This window comes from Panthera leo, chromosome B1, assembly GCF_018350215.1.
Source record: "Panthera leo isolate Ple1 chromosome B1, P.leo_Ple1_pat1.1, whole genome shotgun sequence".
NCBI classification, from domain to species: Eukaryota; Metazoa; Chordata; class Mammalia; order Carnivora; family Felidae; genus Panthera; species Panthera leo.
In genome coordinates, this window is record NC_056682.1 from 122,899,157 (window position 1) to 122,924,832 (window position 25,676).

At 34.1% G+C, this 25,676-nt stretch overlaps 1 protein-coding gene across 5 annotated transcripts in view; it reads right to left on the bottom strand.

Annotated features, from left to right (window-relative positions):
• RAP1GDS1 (Rap1 GTPase-GDP dissociation stimulator 1) overlaps positions 1-25,676 on the bottom strand; it is a 167,683-nt gene that overhangs the window by 74,450 nt on the left and 67,557 nt on the right. For all 5 annotated transcript variants that reach the window (XM_042935849.1, XM_042935848.1, XM_042935847.1 and 2 more), the window contains one exon: positions 20,795-20,920. In XM_042935849.1, the coding sequence (XP_042791783.1) occupies positions 20,795-20,920 (126 nt within the window). The remainder of the gene's footprint in view (positions 1-20,794; positions 20,921-25,676) is intronic.

Sequence of the window (25,676 nt, forward strand, 5' to 3'; positions counted from 1 at the left end):
AAGAGAAAAATATATTTTTCTTTGAATCTAAAAAATTTTTTAAATTTATTTTTAATTAAAAAATTATTTCATTTTTATTCTTTTTTAGCATATAATTTTTATTCTTATATTTTTTATCTTTTTTTTTCTTTCTTTTCTTTCCTTTCTCTATTCTATCAAGCTACTTTCAACAAGCAGACCAAACACACCTAGGATCTAGCTTCCTTTATTTAATTTTTTGTTTTGTTTTTAATTTTAATTGTTATTTTACTAATTCATTTTCTTCCTCCAAAATGACAAAATGAAGGAATTCACCCCAAAGAAAGAACAGGAAGAAATGACAGCCAGGGGTTTAACAACACAGAGATAAGCAAGATGTCTGAACTAGAATTTAGAACCACAATAAAAAGAATACTGGCTGGGGTTGAAAAAAGAAGTAAAATCTAGTCAGAATGAAATTGAAAATGCTATAACCATGAGGCAATCTCAAATGAATGATACAATGGCAAGGATGGATGAAGCAGTGAATCAGTGATACAGAAGGTAAAATTAAGGAGAATAAGGAAGCAGAAAAAAGAGAGAAACAAAGGCAAAAGAGGATGATACAAGACTTAGAGAACTCAGCAACTTATTAAAAAGGAATAACATCTGAACCAAAGGAGTCCCAGAAGATGAAGAGAGAGAAAAAGGGGCAGAAGTTTTTATGTGAGCAAATGAGAGCGGAACACTTTCCTAATTTGAGGAAGGATGCAGACATCAAAATCCAAGCAAAAACCAACCATTACCAAGGCATATCATAGTCAAATTAACAAAATACATAACAAGGAAAGAATGATGAAAGCAGCAAAGGAAAAAAGTCCTTTATCTATGAGGGAAGACAAATCAGGTTTGCTGCAGACATATCCACAGAAACTTGGCAGGCCAGAAAGGAGTGGCAGGATATATTCAACAGGCTGAATCAGAAAAATATGCAGACAGAATTCTTTATCCAGCAAGGCTGTCATTCAAAATAGAAGGAGAGTTTCCCAGACAAATAAAAACTAAAGGAGTTCATGACCACTAAACCAGCCCTGAAAGAAATTTTAAGGGGGACCCTTTGAGTGGAGAAAAGACAAAACAAAAAAGACCAAAAGCAGCAAGACTAGAAAGGACCAGGGAATACCACCAGAAACACCAACTCTAGAGGCAACACAATGACACTAACTTCATATCTTTCAGTAATTACTCTAAATGTCAAAGGACTAAACACTCCAATCAAAAGACATAGGGCATCAGAATTGATAAGAAACAAGACCTGTCTATATGCTGCTTACAACAGACTCATTTTAAACCTAAAGACATCTGCACCCTGAAAGTAGGGGATGGAAAACCATCTATCACGCTAATGGTCATCAAAAGAAAGATGGAGTAGCCATACTTATATCAGACAAACTAGATTTTAAAATAAAGACTGTAACTAGAGATGAAGTAGGAGATTATATCATAATCAAGGGGTCTATCCACAAAGAAGATCTAATTCTTAACATATATATTCAGAACATTTCATCCTAAAGCAGCAGAATACACATTCTTCTCAAGTGCACATGGAACATTCTCCACAGTGGATCACATACTGGGACACAAATCAGCCCTCAACAAGTACAAAAAGATCAAGAAGATATACCTTGCATATCTTCAGACCACAGCACTATGAAACTCAAAATCAACCACACACAAAATAATTTGGAAAGTCATGACTACTTGGGAGATTAAAGAACGTCCTACTAAAGAATGAATGGCTTAACCAATAAATTAAAGAGGAAATTAAAAATTACATGGAAGCCAATGAAAATGAAAATATGACAGCCCAAATCCTCTTGTGTGCAGCAAAGGCAGTTGTAAGAGGGAAGTATATGGCAATCCAGGCCTTCATAAAGGAGGAATAAAGGTCTCAAATACACAATCTAACCTTACACCTAAAAGAGCTGGGAAAAGAACAGCAAATAAAGCCCCAAACCAGCAGAAATGGGAAATAATAAAGATTAGAGTAGAAACCAATGGTATCGAAATCAAAACAACAGTAGAGCTCATCAATGACATGAGGAGGTTCTTTGAAAGAATTAACAAAACTGATAAACCCCTAACCAGCTTGATCAAAAAGGAAAAGGAAAGGAGCCAAATACATAAAATCATAAAAAAAAGAGACACAACTAACACTGCAGAAATACAAGCGATAATAACAGAATATTATATCTGGCCAACAAAGTGGGCCACCTGGAAGAAATGGGCAAATTCCTAGAAACATATAAACTACCAAAACTGAAAGAAATAGAAAATTTGAACAGACCCATAACCAGTAAAGAAATTGACTCAGTAATCAAAAAATCTCCCAAACATAAGAGTCTAAGCCGGATGGATTTCCAGGGAAACTCTATCAAACATTTAAAGAAGAGTTAATTTAAAGCCTATTCCTTGGAAGCTATTCCAAAAAATAGAGATGGAAGGAAAACTTCCAAACTCATTTTACGAGGCCTGCATTACCTTGATTCCAAAACCAGACAAAGACCCCACTAAAAAGGAGAACTACAGACCAATTTCCCTGATGAACATGATGCAAAAATTCTCAACAAGAAACCAGCAAACTGGATCCAATAATATAATACTTATCTACCATGATCAACTAGAATTTATTCCTTGGATGCAGGGCTGGTTCAATATCCACAAATCAATCAATGTGATACATCACATTGATGAAAGAGTAAGAACCACATTATCTTCTCAGCAGATGCAGAGAAAGCATTTGACAAAATGTTTTTTCTTGATAAAAACCCTCAAGAAAGAAAGCAGTGGTAGAAGAATCATATCTCAAGATCATAAAAGCCATATACGAAAGACCCAAAGCTAAAATCATCCTCAATGGGGAAAAACTGAGAGCTTTCCCCCTAAGATCAAGAACACGACAAATATGTCCTCTCTCACCATGAATAAAACGCATCCTAATCAGCAAGAAGAGAGTCAAACTTTCACTCTTCACGGACTACATGATACTCTATGTGGAAAACCAAAAGATTCCACCAAAAATCTGGTAGAACTGATCCATGAATTCAGCAAAGTCGCAGGATATAACCCTGCTGCACAGAAATCGGTTGCATTCCTATACATCAATAATGATGCAGCAGAAAGAGAAACGAAGGAATCGATCCCATTTACAATTACACCAAAACCCATAAAATACCTAGGAATAAACCTAATCAAAGAGGTGAAAAATCTATACACTGAAAACTATAGAAAGCTTATGAAAGAAATGAAGAAGATAGAAAGAAATGAAAAACATTCCATGCTCATGGATTAGAAGAATATTGTTAAAATGTCAATACTACCTAAAGCAATCTACATATTCAATGCAATCCCTATCAAAATAACACCAGCATTCTTCACAGAGCTAGAACAAACAATCTTAAAATTTGTATGGAACCAGAAAAGACCCCGAATAGGAAAAGCAATCCTGAAAAAGAAAACCAAAGCTGGAGGCAACACAATTCTGGAGTTCAAGCTAAATTACAAAGCTGTAATCATCAAGACAATATGGTACTGGCACAAAACCAGACACACAAATTAATGGAAGAGAATAGAGAACCAAAAAATGGATCCACAAATGTATGGCCAACTAATCTTTGACAAAGCAGGAAAGAATATCCAATGGAATAAAGAGTCTCTTCAGCAAGTGGTGCTGGGAAAACTGCACAGCGACATACAGAAGAATGAACCTGGACCATTTTCTTACACCATACACACAAATAAATTCAAAATGGATGAAAGACCTAAATGTAAGATAGGAAGCTAACAAGATTCTAGAGGAGGAAATAGGCAGCAACATCTTTGACTTCGGCCACAGCAACTTCCTACTTGACATGTCTCCTGAGGCAAGGGAAACAAAAACAAAAATGAACTACTGGGACCCCATCAAGATAAAAAATTTTCTGCACAGTGAAGCAATCAGCTAAACTGAGGCAACCGACGGAATGCAAATGTAAATGATATATCAGATAAAGGGTTAGTATCCAAAATCTATAAAGAACTTATCAAACTCAACACCCAAAAAACAAATAATCCAGTGAGGAAATGGGCAAAAAACATGAATAGACACCTTTCCAAAGAAAACGTCCAGATAGCCAAAAGACACATGAAAATATGCTCAACATCACTCATCATCAAGGAAATACAAATCAAAACCACAATGAGATACCACCTTACACCTGTCAGAATGGCTAAAATTAACAACTCAGGCAACAACAGAGGTTGGCAAGGATGCAGAGAAAGAGGAACACTTTTGCACTCCTGGTGGTAATGCAAACGAGTGCAGCCACTGTGGAAAACAGTATAGAGGTTCTTCAAAAAATTAAAAATAGAGGGGCACCTGGGTGGCTCAGTCAGTTGAGCGTCCGACTTCAGCTCAGGTCATGATCTCACGGTTAGTGAGTTTGGGCCCTGCATCGGCTCTGTGCTGACAACTCAGAGCCTGGAGCCTGCTTCAGATTGTGGGTTCCCCCCTCTCTCTGCCCCTCCCCCACTCATGCTCTCTCTCTGCCTCTCAAAACTAAAGAAAACTAATAAGAAAAATTTTTTTTTAATTTAAAATAGAACTACCCTATTATCCAGCAATTGCACTGCTAGGTATTTATCCAAAGGATACAGGAGTGCTGTTTTGAAGGGGTACATGCACCCTAATGTTTAGGGCAGCACTATCAACAATAGCCATAGTGTGGAAAGAGCCCCAAATCCATCGACTGATGAATGGATAAAGAAGATGTGGTGTGTGTGTGTGTGTGTGTGTGTGTGTGTGTGTCCGCGCGCGCGTGCGCGTATACAATGGAATATATACAATGGAATATTACTCAGCAATCAAATAGAATGAAATCTTGCCATTTGCAACAACATAGATGGAACCAGACTGTATTTATGCTAAGGGAATTAAGTCAGTCGGAGAAAGACAAATATCATATGACTTCACTCATATGAGGAATTTAAGATACAAAACAGATGAAGATAAGGGAAGGGAAGCAAAAATCATATAAAAACAGAAAGGGAGACAAACCACAAGAGACTTAAATACAGAGAACAAACTGAGGGTTGCTGGTGGGGGTGCTGGGTGGGGGACTGGGCTATATGGATGACACTTGTTGGGATGAGCGCTGGGTGTTATACGTAAGTGATGAATCACTAAATTCTATTGCTGAAATCATTATCACACTATATGTTAACTTAGACTTATATTAAAAATAAATAAATCCTCAATTTATTTCATCAAAGCACAGTATCCAAAAAAAAATTTTCTGTTAGTGAGCTACTAAAAAGAAAAGATCACTTTACAATGCCAATAAATTAGACAAATTTAAAAGCGTATCAATCAGTAAAAGTTGATCAAAACTTAATTTTAAAATATTTGTTGGGGCGCCTGGGTGGCTCAGTTGGTTAAGGCTCCGACTTCAGCTCAGGTCATGATCTCATAGCCTGTGAGTTCGAGCTCCGTGTCAGGCTCTAGGCTGACAGCTCAGAGCCTGGAGCCTCCTTCCAGTTGTGTCTCCCTCTCTCTCTGCCCCCCGCCCTGCTCATACTCTGTCTCTGTCTCCTAAAAATAAATAAACATTAGAAAAAATATTTGTTAAAAATATGTAAAATGTGTATAAATTCCTATCATTCTTCATGCCAGGAATGGCAGAATTTTTTCAGACAATTATTAAAGACAGTATAATTTTAATTTTTATCATCTATCACTTTGTATACACAAGAAATAAGACAAAGCAACAGATATTTGTCTGAAAACCTATCTTTGTCTAACTGGTTTGAGAACAATAAAACTCTCAGATTGTTATATGGCTTTCCTTAGTTTTACTGAGAATCCTAATGAAATCACAGTGTCTTTTATTTCCCAGTGAATAAACAGGGAAGTATTTCATAGACTCCTCTACATTTATAGAAAATGACAAAAGTAAAGGATCAAATATGATAATAAAGCATATTTATGCACATATATATGTTTTACATAACATTTTCAAATTTGGAAAAATGTAAGGAGCTTTTCCCTCCTCACTTGGCTCTGCTCCATCTCTTTCAATTAGGTAAAGTTTATTTTTGTGATTTTTAACAGATTAAACAAAATGTTGGTTTAGGATTAACTTTTAGCAAAATTCTTACAGCATATTCCTATAGCTGCAATTTTCCCCCTATATCTGCAATTCTCAGAGCTGAACCATTAATGTTGAAGCATAAATTGGGGCGCCTGGATGGCTCAGTCGGTTGAGCGTCCGACTTCAGCTCAGGTCATGATCTCACGGTCCATGGGTTCAAGCCTCGCATCAGGCTCTGTGTTGACAGCTCAGAGACTGGAGCCTGCTTCAGATTCTGTGTCTCCCTCTCTCTCTGCCCCTCCCCCATTCATGCTCTGTCTCTGTCTCAAAAATAAATAAACATTTAAAAAAACTAAAAAAAATTGAAGCATAAATGTACTTAATGAAGTATGTATTTATGAAAGTGATAACTTCTTCAAATATAGTACTTACAGAGACAATGAACCAAAGAAATGGATTTTAGTTTAACACTAACCTGAAAAATCACTTGAACTCTCAGGACTCAGTTTCCTTTCCTGTAAAATTTGGAAGGGGTGGAATAGATGACTGATTCTAGAAGTTTCTTGTACTTAAAGAAATCATTATTTTATTTTTTTTTAAACTTTTTTTTTCAACGTTTATTTATTTTTGAGACAGAGAGAGACAGAGCATGAACAGGGGAGGGGCAGAGACAGAGGGAGACACAGAATCTGAAACAGGCTGCAGGCTCTGAGCGGTCAGCACAGAGCCCGACGCGGGGGTCGAACTCACGGGCCGTGAGATCATGACCTGAGCCGAAGTCCCAAAGTCGGACGCTTAACCGACCAAGCCACCCAGGCGCCCCAAGAAATCATTATTTTAAAAATGATGAATTCTAGCTTTACTCCCTTAAGCTTTCTATTTTTTTTTTTTTTTTCCGAATCTACACCACCTATCCAAGTATAATCTGAATATTATGCTAAATGCAAAAAATTACCTAAACTTTTTGGGTGTTTATCCCCAAAATGTACATGAATATAAAGATATAGAAATTGCCCACCTATCATTCCTCTTGTGTATCTCTATTAAAAACTCAGACTTATTACTGCCCCCAGAAAAACAAGCAGCAGTAAGAGCAAAAGTCAGAAAGATATAAGAAAACAATCTTTGTTCTCTCCTGTATCAGTAAACTGCCCTAACCTCTAGCTGCTGAAGCTCCAAATCTAGACATTACTCTTGATTTCTCTCTTATTCTCACATTCCTGATCCATCCACCACTGCAAATACTTCTCAAATTCTTCTGATGCCTTCCATCATCCTCACTACCATAATCCTAAACCAGGTCACCCTTCCCTCTTGCCTGAACAACGACAACAACAACGACAACTACAAGTCTCACAATTGGGTCTCCATGCTTCCATCTTACTACTCAACTTCCATTCTTTTCAACCCACTTTCCATGCAGCTCCAAGAGTGAGGTTTTTAAAACCCGAATCAGATCCCCTTTGATAAATTCTTATTACTCTAGAATAATCCACAAGGTTCTCTATGATCTAGGTCTTACTTCTTCCATGTTTTTGTACAATACTCTTCCTGTACACCGCAGCTCCTTTATCTTGATCTCTTTTCTGTTCTTTAAACATATTAAGTTCTTTCCTCACTCAGGGCTTTGCAGTTGCTATACTTCTAAAGAAATATTCTTCCCCTTCTCTTTAAATAGTTTATTCTCCTTTCTCAGACCTCAGCTCAAATAACATCCTCAGAGACAACTTTCTTCACCTTCAGATTCTCTCCGTTACATCATCTTGCTTATTCCTTTGATATCAATGACCACAGTCTGTAAATATTTTCTTCTTGTACTATTTACTTCTTTATTTCCTCCTGTGTAAGCCCCACAAGGATGTGAATTTCTTGCTCTTATTTTCTCCTATGATGCCCATCACTGGCATAGTGCCCTGAACACAGTGGGCTCAATCAATATTTGTTGATTAACGTACTTGGTGCATCCATATACACAAAAGAATACAAAGACACAAAGTGAGAATTTCCAGGGATTTACTCATCATCACTACTGGAATAAAAACACTCAAACCATATGACCCATGGTGTAGATGCTGAGACTTTCTAGAGGCAGGAACATAAACACATGTCTTCAATGACATAAAGGCATGTTTCTAAATCTAATCTTCCTAGTAGTGATAAATTTTTTCCTATGTCATATAAAAGACTGACTGAAAGGATGGTTCAACAGGTCAAATCTTTGTTAGTTTATTCAAATATGTCTTAAGCATTTAAACGAAAAATGTGAATCCATCAGTATCTTTTCTGGAACTCAAAAAGCAACTTATTCATGAACCAGGTGCAGGTAAAATGTATGAAAGACTAGATATAAAAGTAAAAGCTATAAATATTACATCAGTGAAATTACAAAAAAGAGTCATGAAGAAAAAACCACGATCATTAAATAAATGCTCACATATCAAAAAAGCATCAAACTTGCAATTTTGTGGCACAGTATTATATTCAGGTTTAAATTTTGTCTTTATGCGGGAAAATTTCAAATACATTTACATATTTACATTTATAATGCAGGATCAGGAAGAAAGCACTAGTTCCACAGATGCAGTTTAAAATTAGGTCACAACATGGCATCTGATAGACATAGCTTTGGGGCGCCTGATGATACTTGTGCTAATTTCTGCAGTCAATAGATTTCTTACATTAGCCTAAACTGTTTGATAATCTTTTTTTTCAAAAAGCCTTTAAATAATAGAGCATCCACGAATCACCAAGAAATCACTGAAATTACTCCGCTTATTTTTATATTTCTATACTATCATTTTATTAGCAAAAGACTGAGTAACTGCAGATTATAAGAAAATTATACAATAATTAAACTCAATTATTTCCATAAAATTACCTTAAATGATTTCTGAATAGCTTTTGGGTTACAATGTAAATAATTTATTATTCTACTTTATAAGTCTAAACTGCTCAAGATCAAAACTAAATTTTATTCCAATTATTTTACATATGAGAGAGGCTTTTGTATGAAACCATTTCATACTTAAAAGAAATGCTAGGTTATGTATATGTATGTGTGTATGTGTGCCCACATGTATATACAGTTACGACTTAAAATTTAACTTGAACTGACAACAGCACGGTTTTGAGAAAGATACAAACATTTATTCCAGCCAGCAAGAAGAATGTGAATTATTCACTTTCAAATAGCATTTATCTTTTATATTCCCTCCCAGCCAAGGGAAATATCTGCAACATGCAGCAGAGACTACTGATTAAGAACAGAGAGAGTTCTCAGTACTTCAGCTTGGTTACAAAGAACAAAAACTGAAAAATTAAAACAGAACACAATTAAGAGCAGAGGATAACATGTATTAACAAGGTTCTCATAAGCAGACTGAAAATTTTATGTTTAATATATCTAAACGTTGACTTCATCTTTAACGGTGAAATTAAGGTAATAAAGGGGGGAAAGTTTTAAGCAAAAACAAATCTTATTTTTGAAGAACTTGATAAATTAGACTTTCCCCACCCTAAGACTTATTATTCAGGAAAGAAAAATTCCAAAGGCCATTCAGGCTTTGACTCAGAGACTAGGAAGGAGCCTGGTATCCAGGGACAAAAAAAAAAAAAAAAAAAAAAAAAAAAATTAATTTGGCAACTATGTATGACTTCTTATTGAACTCAAGAAAAATCATCTAATATTTCTGTCACATGCAACACTTTCTCAAATGCTGTCTTCACCTTCATATCTATAAAATTGGTAACAACTGCTTGAAAATGATTATTCCATCTCTTTTTAACAAGACAGTCACATCTTTATAGTACTTGGAAACTAATGAAGTATTGGAAAAAAGCAGCTCTGTAATGTGTCCTTTGCCCTACAATTATCGAGGTAAAAATTTAAAGAAACTTTGAGCTTTAAATGCCACTTTAATAAACAAGAGGCATCTGAATGTGATAGCAAGTATAAAAACGGAAAAGATCACAGTTCCTCAACATGTAAACTATCTGAAGGGTTATTTAAACCCTTCAGGTTTAACCCTTCATGCACTGTTTAAATCCAGTGCATGTTTTACTTCGCAAAAATAAACCACACTGATAAAAAACAATCTAATCTTAATTCATATTATAATTTCATTCCTTCTGTTGTAGTCAGTTTTTACCACATCACACCTGGCCTACTGTAATGGCTTCCTCCTCTTTTTGCCTCACTTTTCTTCCCATTCTGATCCAAATATATGCTTCTATGAAGCTGAAGTATCAATTTAAAGTTATTTTCAGTGTTTTTTTCCTCCTGTCCAGACATCAAAGTACAAAATAACTCCTTATAGTCTACATACATTTTAAGTGCACAACACACATTGACACATGGATGCAAAAATCAAGATGTGTAACCACAGTAAACCTCCACTATTATTTAGTTATTTAAAAAATTCTATCTTCATGACAGTTGATATCATGCCCCACAGCCCCAATTCTGAACTTTCCCCCCACACAAGTTTCCTACTATTGCCTTGCTGCTGACTTTTACTGACAGATGGACTTGACTTCTATTTTATTGGGAAGATAGGAGGCCATGCCAGAAACACTATTCTGATTGCCCTCTTTACTGCCTTAACATTTCTTTTTTATACTTTCATCTATCTTGTGACAGTTTTCTATAATACCAGATTTACTTGGGTTCACGATTTCATTTCTCCTCTTTTCATCCATGATCTTTCTCCATCAGTTATTCCCTATAAGAGATTTACTCTGTCCTTGTCCACAGGTTCTAGCCTAACACATATGTTCCTCTCTCCGCTGCTCTATATCACTCTCACAGTGCTGCCCTTCCCTCAAACTACTCATCTTTTTTCTCATTAAACTTCCAGAAAGTTAATATTCCCCCTTCATTTCCTCATTACCCACCATAGCCCTTGAAATCTGACTTCTCTCTAAACAAGACTCAACTTAAAGATGTCTTTTAAAATATGAATGTCTCTTTCTCCAGTCACCAAAACTCAGTATTTTTTTTCTCGGCAGTACTTGACACTGTTTAGCACCAACTCTATGAAATCCATGACAAGACATAAATTTATTTCCCTTGAATCTTTCAGTGCTTCTTCACAAGCTCCTCCATGTCTTCTACATCCTAAATATGGCTGTTTTCCTTTAAGCGTTTCTTCTATTCTCATGGGTCAACGATCACTCATAAATGCATGAATCCTAAAGCACATTCACCAGAATGTGACAACAGCACTTCAGGTTCAACACACCTCCAAACATATTCACCTAGATGGGATCTCACGATTTCTGTCTCTTGTTGGTATTATCTTGATTCAAATTCTGGACCCATGGACTCCTTCCTCTTAAATGATACCTTTTTTGATTCTACACACACATACACACACACACACACACACACACTTCCTTCCTGTTCTCTTTCATTTGTTCCTCAATTTGAAAAAGGGGGAAAAAAAAGCTTTTTAAGTGGTTATTCTTCATCTAGTCCACTGCCCAATGATTTTTAAGTAGGAATGTGCATCAGAATCATTTAGGGAGCCTTTGCAGAATATGTATATAATAGGCTGTATTCTAGCCTCAGAGATGCTGATGATTTACTTGTTCTAGCATATGACTACAAAAACGTATTCTGAAAATGTTCCCTAAGTGTTTTCAGATGCACACTTCTTAAGAATGTCTGCCTATCTTATAATGTACATCTCTTTCAAATTAACTTTGTCTATTGTATCAATTTGAACATTTCATTCTTTTGCTGAAATACCTTCAACGGCTCCCCATTACAGAAGCTCTTCCCTAACCTGGGTTCTGACACATCACTCCATTATATTATCTATCTTTTAAAAGGCTTTTCTGTGCTCCTGAAAAAATCCTTTAACATTCTCTCCACAGGCTGAAATCCTATGCAGATTAAATGCCTTCTTTTTCATGGATACTATTGAAAGAGCTCAATCACAAATGAGGTCCTTCCTAGACCTATATTATGTAACCTCTTTTAGCATTTGTTACATAGTACCTTGTTTTTTAACATTGATATACATGCTTCAATACAATGAATACACTACAACTTCTTTAAATATGAGACACACTTGGACAGAAACAGAAGTGATTATCAGCAAAATCATTTTCCCCCTCACATTATTTGTATTGGTTTTCTAGAACAAGGGTAAATTATAAACTACTTAAAGGCTGATACTTACCAGAAATCTCACCTGAAGTAGATGCTTGTGGCCAAACACAGAAATTCTCCTGAGACTAGGAATGCTAATGTGTAACCTATCACCATAGGTTGCATAGAAGGCAGAAGCTAATAAGTTGTAACTTGTTCATTACCTGTTCTAAGACTTGAGAGTATAAATTCCCTCTCCCTAAGAAAGGGGAACCTTCTGGCATTATTAGTGGGAATGCAAACTGGTGCAGCCACTCTGGAAAAGTGTGGAGGTTCCTCAAAAAATTAAAGATTGAATTACCCTAAGACAGAGAAATAGCACTACTAGGAATTTATCCAAAGGATATAGGAGTGGCTGACACAGAGGCACGTGCACCCCCAATATTTATAGCAGTGCTATCAACAATAGCCAAATTATGGAAAGAGCCCAAAGGTCCATAAACTGATGAATGGATAAAGAAGATGTAGTTTATATATACAATGGAATACTACTCAGCAATGAGAAAGAATGAAATCTTGTCATTTGCAACAATGTGGATGAAACCGGAGCATATTATCCTAAGTGAAGTAAGTCAGAGAAAGACAGATACCATTATGTTTTCACTCATATGTGGAAGTTGAGAAACTTCACAGAAGACTACGGGGGAAGGGAAAGATAAAGGATGGAAGGGAGTGGGGAGGTGTGGGGGGAGAATGGATGATGGGCACTGAGGAGGGCATTTGTTGGGATGTTTTATGTAAGTGATGAATCACCGAAATCTACTCCTGAAGCCAAGAGCACACCGTATACACTGTATGCTAGCTAACTTAACAAAAAAATAGAGTAAAATAATAAATAAAATAAAATAATATAAAATAAAATAAAATAAAATAAAATAAAATAAAATAAAATAAAATAAAATAAAATAAAATAAAATAAAATAAATTCCCTAAATCTTATTTTGGGACTAGCAATTTTTTGTTGATTTTTTCCTGAAAGTCAAATTTGAAAATTTGAAGGGAGAAAAAAATAGAGGCAACTGTATCCTCCATTTTAATTGCGCAAACCCAGTAAACCAAAACAAACAAAACCTTAAAAACCCCAACAGTTATTGCTGTAGATCATACTTTAAAATTTTATATGCATGTGTATACATGCATAAGTGTGTATGTGTGTGTGTGTGTGTATATATATATATATATATATATACACATATACATATATATATACACATATATATATATGTATATGTATGTATATGTGTGTATATATATATATATATATATATATATATATATATATATATATTTCCTCCACACAAGTAGAGTTGAAAGAAACAAGGTCATTTCACATACAAGAAAGAACATGTATGCCTCTCAGATATAAGGAGCTTTGTAAACTTTTAATTTTGAAATAATTAGATGCTCAAGGAAACTGAAAAAAAAAAAAAAAAAAAGCAGTACAGAAAGGTCCCATGTACCCTCCATCCAGCTCACTCGAAGGGTCACATTTACACAACTTTAATACAATATACCCCAACCAGGAAACTGCCACTGATACAACCCACAGACCTTGTTCAGATTTCATCAGGTTTCATAGGCACTTGTGTATGTGTATGGACATGTATAGTTCCAAGCAATTTTATCACATATATAGATTCATACAGCCACCCTCAATATGTGGTATTTTTAAATATTCACTTTCATGCAAATCAGATTTTTATCAAATTGATAACAGGCTTAAAAATAAAAGATAAGCATTTTTTTTTTGGTCTCAGAAAACAGAAACGTGGATACATTATACAACATAGAAATTGAGCATGTACAATGAGTACAAACAAAGTAGAACTGTATTTTGGCTGAAAATAAACTAGAAAATACATTCAAGTCAAAATTTCAAATTTTTAAGTTGTATGCTTTCAGTTCACTAAAAAACAATATATCTGGGCTATGATGTCCAATTAAAACTTAAAGTATTCAGTATTATTTCTTGGATTCTGTTGAAGATTTGGTATAAGAAACAATCATATGGAGACTATCTAGGCAATTTTTATACAGCCATTATTGAAGATGCTGTCTCCAATGACAGCCAATATCCTCTGCATATTTTAAGAGGGATGTGTACAGATTCATCTAGGGAGCTGATATCCCAGTGATAAATCTCTTCTAGCATTTGTCTCAACAGTTTTTTTTTTTTTTTTTTTTTGACCAAAGAACTAGACTATTTCTCCTTTGCATAAAATAAAAATTACTCAGCATAACAACTTTTTTTTTTCCACCCTGGCTGCCAAGAAGCTCAAATTAAATTAGTGCTTATTATGGTAAGTATATTATCCCTGATTCTTAAATGATTTATCTTTGCCTCTCTTTATATGGCTTCTGGTCCTTGTATCTTTATTTTAGATATCTTATGTATATTAGTATATGTATTACATTATGTCACAGCACACTTTTAGAAATAATAATGTATGGACTGAATGTTTGTGTCCCTCCAAAATTCACATCCCTGATGTGATGGTAGTAGGAAATAATTAGGTTATAGAGGTAGAACTCTCATAATGGGATTTGTGCCTTTATAACAGACAGGAGAGCTTGCTTCCTCTCTTGCTTCTCTCTCTGCCATGTACGCATACAGTTTGCTGTGAGCAAAAACTACTGGCTTCTTGATCTTGGATTCCTCAGCTTCCAGAACTGTGAGAAACAAATGTTTGTTGGTTAAGCCACCCAGTCTATGATATTTTGTTATAGTGGCCCAAACTAAGACAAAGGATCATGCATATATGCTACATATTTCCTTTGTACAGCAGCCCAAAATTTGTATTATACATCTAAATATAAACCTAACTTAATTCACATAAGTCCACTTTACCAATGAGGATATTAAAATTCAGGAAGATTAAATGACAACTTAGTAAATGGCAGAATTGGAAATCTTAACATCTGCAATATTTGCCTTCCAGGGGCATAGTAAAATCTCACTTATTTATAATTACTATTTTAAAATGAACTATATTTTATATAAGCAATGCACTATTTGCTTAATTTCTAAAAATGGCTCCAATTACAACTCCTATCATCTATTTATTTTTATTCTGACCAAAACCCACATAAATTTAGTGTGTACTTTTAACTGTCAACAAGTTGTGTTCCTTTGTGCATTTTATTTTCTCTATCATATTAGAGACAGACATCTTTAATGGCGTGAAATTTTTCAGTTTATAATCGTGTTACAAAACAACATTTTTTCCCAATATACTCAGCATATCTGTGTAATAAAGTATTTTCATGTGATAATAGCCATAATTACTATCTCTAAAAATTGCAGTTGCATGTAGTTTTTTATTCTCCTATACATAATACACTTTGGTGATAAACCCATTCTTATACAACACATTAACTGATAAAAGAATCTGGTTTTTACTTATTGGATAATAATTCTATTTTATTCTAAAACTGACTACTGACACAAAGTAGGGTAAATGTATGAACCTGCAAAACTCTCTAATACATGATTAAATACTTAACCTAATTTATACCACTGAAATAAGCATTTATTTTAAATGCCAGGCATAAATTTGCAAATACACTTTGCTTACTTAGGCAATTTCAAAGCGTGTCTGTATTATAACACACACTTATCTAACCAACTTATATTACAAAATACTATAGAATTAATGCAAATTATATTTTAGCATTTGCAATCAGAATGATGAATTCTTTTTTTACATAAAAATAGTGTAGCAAAGTTATAATCATTAATATATAAATAGGTCCAGGCATATATTTGGTATCCTTTCCATTTATACTTGAAGTCAATGAAATAAACAATATTTATTTCACTTCATAAATACTGGCTATGGCAAGCCTGATCATCATCTCATTTTGAATATTCATTTATTCTTCAGTGAGCACAAATCCAATTTTCTTCATATCATGTAAGATGGCATATTATATGTTTCTTAAGTGTGTACCTTTCCAATAATAGTATCAATTATATAATAATCATTAATTTTCTATAAAGATGCACATTTAATTTTAATATGTATTAACTTGAATTGTACATTATTCTTTCTCTGGTATATAGAAAGGCAGAAATATTTGTCTAATCATTTTCTTCCAGCTTCTACTAAATAACCTTGGACAAATACATCTAATATCAATTATTTCCTGACCTCAAGCAGTAACATCTTCAAACAGAGAAAACTCAGTCTGCAATCACCAATTTATCCTTAACAAATTATAAATACAGTGTGGAAATTTAAAAAGCAGCTCTTCACTACCATAAGGCTATTTAACTATATCAACAATTTAAAATGTGTACAGCTAGGGGCGCCTGGGTGGCTCTGTCGGTTGAGCGTCCGACTTTGGCTCAGGTCATGATCTCGCAGTCCGTGAGTTCGAGCCCCGCGTCGGGCTCTGTGCTGACAGCTCAGAGCCTGGAGCCTGTTTCGGATTCTGTGTCTCCCTCTCTCTCTCTGACCCTCCCCCATTCATGCTCTGTCTCTATCTCAAAAATAAATAAATGTTAAAAAAAAAATAAATAAATAAATAAAATGTGTACAGCTATATAAACAAAACTAGTCATTGAAAGAAGGGAATACTACAGAGATAGACAAATGAGAAAAAAAAGAACTCATTCTTTTTAATATCTCCTTTGAGAGAAATGTAAATGAAATAGGCTGAAGGCATGCAATTCTGAAATGTAATGCTACTTCTCTTTATTTAAAATCACATTACCCAACATATCCCATCACAATTTTGCTAATTCCTTTCTAAATTGAAATACAAATTTTCCCTAATCTTTTTTAATTTTTTTTTAATGTTTATTTATTTTTGAGACAGAGAGAGACAGAGCATGAACGGGGGAGGGTCAGAGAGAGGGAGACACAGAATCTGAAACAGGCTCCAGGCTCTGAGCTGTCAGCACAGAGCCCAACGTGGGGCTCAGACTCATGGACCGCGAGATCATGACCCGAGCCGAAGTCAGCCACTTAACCGACTGAGCCACCCAGGCGCCCCCCTAATCTTTGATTTAAAGCATCTCAAATGTCTCATAAAAAGGGTTTTTTGGCAAAGTTCAAGGCAAGACAGCTTTAAAATGTTGCTTATATCAGAAGTCTGTTTGGATACTTGGAAAGAAAAATCCATAACTGAAGTATCTTTGGAGGCTCTTTGGAAGATCAGAAAAAAGACCAGGCATCTTAAATGAAAAATGTTCTTATCCAGTGATTCTTTCATCTCTATATGCAGGAGAAAGACTGGGATTCAAAAAGTTGATCAGTAACAAAGCCTCACTCCGTCCTATTTAGCAGTTCTGTCAGCCTGCTACCTATGTTATGTAAGAGTTTCCTTCCATTCGGAAGAGTTCCTAAAATGTCAAAGCCAGTAAAACTGAAATCTGACCTACTTTTTTCAAAAGATTTCCATGGATTTTATGGCAAGTGTAATTCCTTTTACAGTTGGAGTTCTCCTCCTTTCAAATAAACTGTGTTAACTGAAATATCTTAGCAACTGCATTACCTTTTAAGGGTTAAAATAAAAATCCATAAAATATACACAAATTTTCTCAAATTTTTATCTCTTATAGTGAATTCCTTCTGGTGCTTTTTGCATATATTGGCTTTATTATCTGTTGTAAGCCTAGTAACATTCTGAATGAACCTGCATTAAAATATTATCCACTTAGGAGTGCCTGGGTGGCTCAGTCATCTCATGTTTTGTGGGTTTGAGCCCCATGTCAGGCTCTGTGCTGACAGATCACAGCCTGAATCAGAGCCTGGAACCTGCTTCAGATTCTGTGTCTCCCTCTCTCTCTCTCTGCCCCTCTCCCACTTGAGCTCCCACTCTCTCTCTCTCAAAAATAAACATTAAAAAAATTTTTTAATAAAAAAATTAGCCACTTGGGAGTGCATTTATAAAATGTAAGTAAACTGCTTAGTCTGACAGGTAAGTTTGATAAAACACCAATGTGAATTTTAAAACATGTATTATTTATAAGAAAAAGATTCCCTGTATTTATAAAGCTGTCATGTGTAGTTTTCTATTTTCTTTTTAAGAAGGAAGCATTATATTCTTTTTTTTTTTTTTTTAATTTATTTTTGAGAAAGACAGTGTGAGCAGGGAAGGGGCAAAGAGAAAGGGAGACACAAAATCCAAAGCAGGCTCCAGGCTCTGAGTGGTCAGCACAGAGCCTGACGTGGGGATCGAACCCATGAGCCATGAGATCGTGACCTGAGCTGAGGACAGATGCTTAGACGACTGAGCCACCCTCAATAATGAAGCATTACATTCTTGAGAGGGAAGAAGGCTAATTAATTAAAAGAGAAGTTACTCACTACTTTTTAAAAAAGAAATCTAATTCCTGGGTTCTTTCAAACTCCTAATTGTCAAAATATATAATGAGAAATGCATTTCAAATAAATTCACAAATCAAGCACACAGCATATTTACAGACTAAAATATCATTTTCGTAATTCAAATAAAAGTGCTGTACTTTTCTTACAATTATTCTGACAAAATCACTGAGATGTTCACAGAGATTTAATTTCAAATAAAAGGATAAGAAAGCATACAGGCTTATAGAAATTATATGCATAAGATAGCATGGCACAATGAATACATTTTATCAGATAATTTACAGTAATAAATCACTCTTTATATTTATACATTTTTAAGACTATTAACTTCACTTTCCTTAAACAAGGTTTACAAGTATAAAAAACAGCCTATATTTGCTATGCTTAATTTTCCATTTAACTATAATTTACATTGAATTAAATGAAAATGAAGTGGTTATAAATATTTATAAGTAAATGAAACAAAAAAAATTAAATTCATAGCCTAAAGCACACCACAGACTTTATACCTCATAAGAACAGAGCAAATGGACTTTACTTTCATCAGAATGATAATCTTATTAACTACACATTTACTACCCTAACTTCATGGTTCTTTAGAGTACACAGGAAATAAAATTACTGTGTGCCCATAAAAATAATAGCAGTATGAGATGAGAGATCACTATGAGTGTTTCTTCTATTGCGCCAAAACTAAGGGAAACTCCAGGACAAAAGTACTTAAAATAGAGAATTCCTATATTTAAATAATGCATAATTTAAGAATAACTAAACAGAGCAAGGGTTAAAGAATACTTGTGGCAGCCCTAAATTCTAGTAATATAACACAGAAGGATAAGAATAAACATAGTAATGATCAACGGTCACCAAATACATGCCATCAATCTTTGACTATTACTCTGTAGAGATCTTTTTAACTTTTATTCTTAACATTAATGATATAAAATATATCTTAAATGGTTCACTCAATACTCAAAGCTAATACTGTAAGCTATGATGTTTAATAAAAATCCTAAATATAAAAAGGCAAAGTTACAAACATAAAGCACTAGAATTTTATAAATAAAGCTAATACCCTAGGATAAAAGGCACTAGAAGGAAGGAACAGATAGATAATTTTATAATCAGTATTGGGGACTGGAAATTGTAAGTTAAAATTCATATTAAGACATCCACATCCTCACACATAATATATTATGTTCCAGAAAAAGTAAGGAAAGGGAATAAGTTAGGCTAGCCTTACCACCAATGCTACAAAGAAATTAAATCTGAAAGTTACAGTTTCAGTCTTTTTTCTACTTTCTTTTATCATAAATAAATATGTTTATGACCTTATTTTCTATCTGGTTTACATGTCCAAATCACTTTGTGAGGCATCGCCTATGATGAAAGGGTTATGTCTTTTGTGCATGAAATCACTGGGGAAAATAAATAGTAAAAGTTATCTTAGTTATATAAATAGAACTAAATTCCTAGGAGACTTTAAAGGTAAATGTTAAAATATGTGTTTCTGGCTCAGAAAATATAAATCTAAGGAAAATCCAGGATAAGGCAAATTTAACTGAATATACTAAGGATTTTTCTGTATTTTGTTTACATATTTGTGGAGAGGAGAAGTAGAAAATGTAAAATTTTTGCAATATATCCAAACCCAAGTTCTTGCTTTGTCTTTACCTGGCACGGTAGCGTATTACAGAAAGCGGTGAGGATGATAATGACATTATGACAAATAGGAATGGAGTCAATGCAGATGCAGTAGGCCAGTCTAGCTTTTGAGAAGACAATGGTTTTTATTAATGGTTTTATTGAATTACAAGTAATTAAAAATTTATTTGGACAGACTTAAATACTTTAAAAAACTGTGTTCATAAGCATTCTCATTCAGAGCTATAACTGCAATAAAACCTAACTGAAAAGACAACATACATTTGTTCTAAAACGCTTCAAAAACCCCAATTTCTCAGAAATTGACTTACTTTCCTCTGAAAGTATTATTTGTGATAGCAGAGAAAAAGAATTCACTTCCTTAACTTCTTAGTTAAGAATCCTATGGCTCAAATTTCCACTGGTTCTGCTAAGCAAGCAGAGCTAAATCATCTGGCTCATGTTAGTGTCTTAGCCTAGAAAAGACAGTGCTAACACTAAAAGTGGAATTAGTCTGAAAACCATAATTCTTACACAAAAGTTTTTAAGTGTATCATTGATATTTCAACACTTACGGCTATCGTAACATATGTTTCCTAGAGCCCTGCCCGTTTGAAGTAGCACTTCCTGGTCTTTGCTATTTAGCAGCTGCACCAGTGGTGAAATCAATCCAGCATCCACACATGGAATACGCATAAATTCTGAAAATAAGAGACATATGTAATTAAAAATCTAAAAATTCACAATTTACATAAATCACGTCCCTTAATAAATACCTACGATTAAAATGTTTAAGATGGCTTACCATTTGAAGAGTACATTCTGTTCAAAAGCACCATTATAACCCTACTAAATACTTCATAGAATAAGTACACAAAATGAGTGGGCTCTTATTTTTATTGACAGTCTCTGCCACAACCAAAAAGACTTTTAATTAACTTTCATTATACCTAATTGATTACTATCTTCTTATAATTACAAATGTGCTTGGGAAGCAATGTGTGATGATGGAAACATTGGCAATGCTCCTTCCATGAACCTGATAATTAACGTACTACAGTTATAAACTAAGTTATCAAATTGTGTGAATTTTCACTATATGGTCTCTAAAAAAGACAAAATATGATTTTTTTCAAAGGTTCAAGTGTCTCATTAAAAATAATAGGTCCTTTTCAATTGTTAAGATCTAGTGGAATCATCTATTCCTTATCTTCATTCCTACTCTTTATTTGTATGGATCATTAGTATCTGCTGTTACACCCACACATTCATAGGTCTTAAGTACCAAATGCTAAGTTTTCTTATGCTTCCAACTCATTTTTCATTAGCTCTATAGTAAACCATTCTCAAATTTATTGTCTCCCAATAACAGCATCACAGTCGTGATGATTAGACATAAGTTTTACGGTGTCTCATGATAGACTACCACATAATTAAAGGATAATAATGACATCTAATTAATAAAAGTTCTCCAAATAATCCGTATTTAGAACCATTATTTTGGACATCATGATTTGCTGTAAGGATGTACTGGTCAATGAAGTTAGTCAACATACATCTAATTCCTCTACCTATAACCCATCCTACATAAATAAATCACTATCTTTTCAGTATTACTTTCAAGGGGGCCCACTCCTTAGCTTGCTCCACAAACACCATCATAAGCAACCCTCCTTCTCATTCTCTTCATTTTCAAATTCCTAGAGCACATCATATAGGGCTGTTATGTGAGCTGTTACCTCTGACACAACTTTTCCTGCTAACATAGCTATGAGTCACAGAAGTATTCCTCTCTACTTAAACAAAGGATTGCATTTCTATTATATCTCTTACTTACTACTGTATTATTGAAAGCTCTCTGTAATTTAAACTTCCAAGATTAAGAATACTTGTTACTTCTAAAGCTAACTTTTAAGTTTACTGTTAATTTTTTTTTAACTCCCTAACAGGAGTTTTCCCTATTGGGAAAACAAATCATGTATATGTACATCTATATGTACTTCCAAGAATTCAATGACCATCTTCTATGGAAGATGACACATCAATATACTTGTCTACCTCTTAAGTTAATGGTCACACTTCAGGATCTTTATATATTTCAAATCTTAAAATAGCACGTCACCAACTCAAATTAATCAAATTAAATACACATATTCATTATCTCTTCTACCTTTTCCTATAACTAGCTTCCAACAGTGAGATCATTTTAATAACTACTAAAATAAGAAATTTAGGAACAGTCTGATTTGCACTCTTATGTCATAAATGGAATCTGTTGTTAGATTGTACTGGTTTGTTTGTTGCTATGCTTCACGCAATGGCAACATTGATGAGCTACTATTTTTGCTTTGATACCCTAATTGTCTATATGATACCAACATATCTTTCAAAATTCTGATGGTACAATCAACAGCTTCAGTTATTTTTGAAATGATAGAGAATAAGTAATTACAGGAAAATTGCAGATTCAAATAAAACTAAAGCTGTTCTGAACATTTTTTTTTAAATAGAAAAGCATATAAAGAACACCTTAAACACTCACCATGTTATAGGTCAATTAGGTTTCAATTTTTTTAAAAAGCACATTAAAGGGGCGCCTGGGTGGCTCAGTCGGTTGGGTGTCCGACTTCGGCTCAGGTCACGATCTCACAGTTTGTGAGTTCGAGCCCCGCGTCAGGCTCTGTGCTGACACCTTGGAGCCTGGAGCCTGCTTCAGATTCTGTGTCTTCTTCTCTCTCTCTGCCCCTCCCCAACTTGTGCTCTGTCTCTCTATGTCTCTCAAAACATAAATAAATGTAAAAAAAAATTTTTTTAAAAGCACATTAAAAATAAAATAAAACTAGTATATTCCTTAGCTTTCAATATAAAGGCAATACTGCCAGTCCCTGAAAAGAGTAAATTCCCTTCTAAAACCTGCTTTTCAGCCAATTTGTTTTTTAACTGAGGAGTGCAGCCCTCCTTAGCTAGTTTTAAAGACATGAAGTTACATACTTTAGAAGGATGTATGTAAAAATACCAGGAATCAATAAGGAATATGTTTAAGATCTTATATAATTAATATATATAATTATGTTATATATAATATAGTATTATAATATATAATATAGTGTTATATATGAAATATAGTATATAATAGCTATATATATAGTTATATAATATGCATATATATGTGCATTATATATATTATATATATAATATAATATTATATATATATAACGTAGTTACATACTTTAGATGGATATATGTAAAAATACTAGGAATTAATAAGGAATATGTTTAAGATCTTATATAATATATGTAATTATGTTATGATATAATATATAATATAGTATTATAATATATAATATAGTGTTATATATGAAATAGAGTATATAATAGTTATATATATATAGCATTATATAATGTAGTTACATACTTTAGATGGATATGTGTAAAAATATACCAGGACTTAAAAAGGAATGTGTTTAAGATATTATATATATAACATAATTAAGATATTATATATGTAACATAATTATATGTTATGTATAATATTATATATATAATTGAATGAATGGCTGTGACAGTCATCCCTGTTCAAAGGGGTTCCCACTAGACACATCCCTAGTTCACACTGCTTGTGCCTGTTACCTGATCATAGCTGGATGGACTCTGACTCAAGTGCAGACTATACAAGCTGGCCTATCAGATATTCTAGTTCAAAAAATCTTCTAAATGGGGCACCTGGGTGGCTCAGGTGATATAGCACCCGACTCTTGATCTCAGGGTCGTGAGTTCAAGTCCCATATTGGATATGGAGCCCAGTTAAGAAAAAAACATCTACTAAACAGGATAATAGTGATGAATTAAAAAAAAAAAAAAGAAGAAGAAAGAAAAATCAGATCCTCTCTCGACAATTTTTACTCCAAGGGAGTGAGGGAAGGACTATCAGGGGAAAGCTGAAACTAAGATACATTCAGAATGACAGTGAGTGGAAAAACCAAAGTCTGTGGAAGCCATTATGCAATAGAAGGCAGAAACCACTGGGGTGCCTGGGTGGCTCAGTCAGTTAAGTGTCTGACTTCAGCTCAGGTCATGATCTCAGGATTTGTGGGTTCAAGTCTCACATCTGGGTCTGTGCTGACAGCTCAGAGCCTGGAGCCACTTGAGATTCTGCGTCTCCCTCTCTCTTTGCTCCTCCCTTGGTTGCACTCTCTCTCTCTCTCTCTCTCTCGAAAATTATAAACATTTAAAAAATTTTTTTAAAAAAAGGAAAACATTAAGTATTTGTACGCATGTATGTGTGTCTATGCAAGATAAAATTCATTTTGCTTTTTGCATAATGTGTGGACTTCAATGCAGAAATTCAATATAGAGCTTTAAGGAATAGGCATTGTTCTATCTCAATACCAACCCAAATTTATTAACATAAAGTTGATTTCTTAAGAGTAGTTTTTTCCTTTGTAGCAAAACACTCAAATGCTTGATAGAATATCTCTATTTCTTTCTAAATCCAGTCTTCCTTTCTTTTTTGCTTTTACTTTCCCAAACCTACTTGAATTACATATCATTTAGCATCATCACAAAGTACAGTACTGTGATAAAACTATAAAATAAAAAATTTCTTTTTATAAAACCTGCTTTTTACGTATCTATTTATCAAATATTAAAAGCCACTTTCAGCTGCCAGACAGAACCAAATCTATTTTATTAAAACTAAACTCTTTAAGCCAAATAAAAACAGAGTGCTAGAGTCTGCCTTAATGTTTGTTACACTAAACAATAAGTATATTCAGTTTGAATTTTCTCTAATAACCTCATAGCAATTATTAACTCTTAGCTTTTTATAGTTTTCTTTAGAAGAACAAGGAAAACTATGAGGCATAAATATATAAAAAGCTGTGACTTTTATATGCAGGTTGTTGTCACATTTTTCATTTATACTTTGTATTGCCTTTTGTTAAAAAATTGCTACTAATTCTTACAAAATGACAGAGGTTAAACTTCCAAAACTACAATATCAAGGAATACTTAAAGCTACCTGACAACCTGGTGCATTATTTTTGGTGGTGGGTATTAATTTTATCCAACAACTTTTCTAGAGCATACATATATTTAATACTAAAATAGACATATACTTGTTATAGAGTAGAGGGCAAAATTAAAACAAATTTACAAGAGAAAACACGAGACTTCCATGTTTCTGGCAGTGCCCTCTCTAGTCCATCCGAGGCGTACACTTTTATTCTTTTGTGGTTGGGAGCATTCAAGTGGAAAAGTTTGATAGTGACTTTTATAATCTGATAAAGTACAGATGGGGGAAAAAAGCATAATGTTGATCCAAACTACTGATTCCATATTACGTTAGACTGCGATTTAGTTCTCAAGCTATAGAGGTATGAGAATCACTGGGGGACTTGTTAAACCAAATGGCTGGATCCCAGTCCTAGAGTCCCTGTTTCAATAGGTCTGAACGAG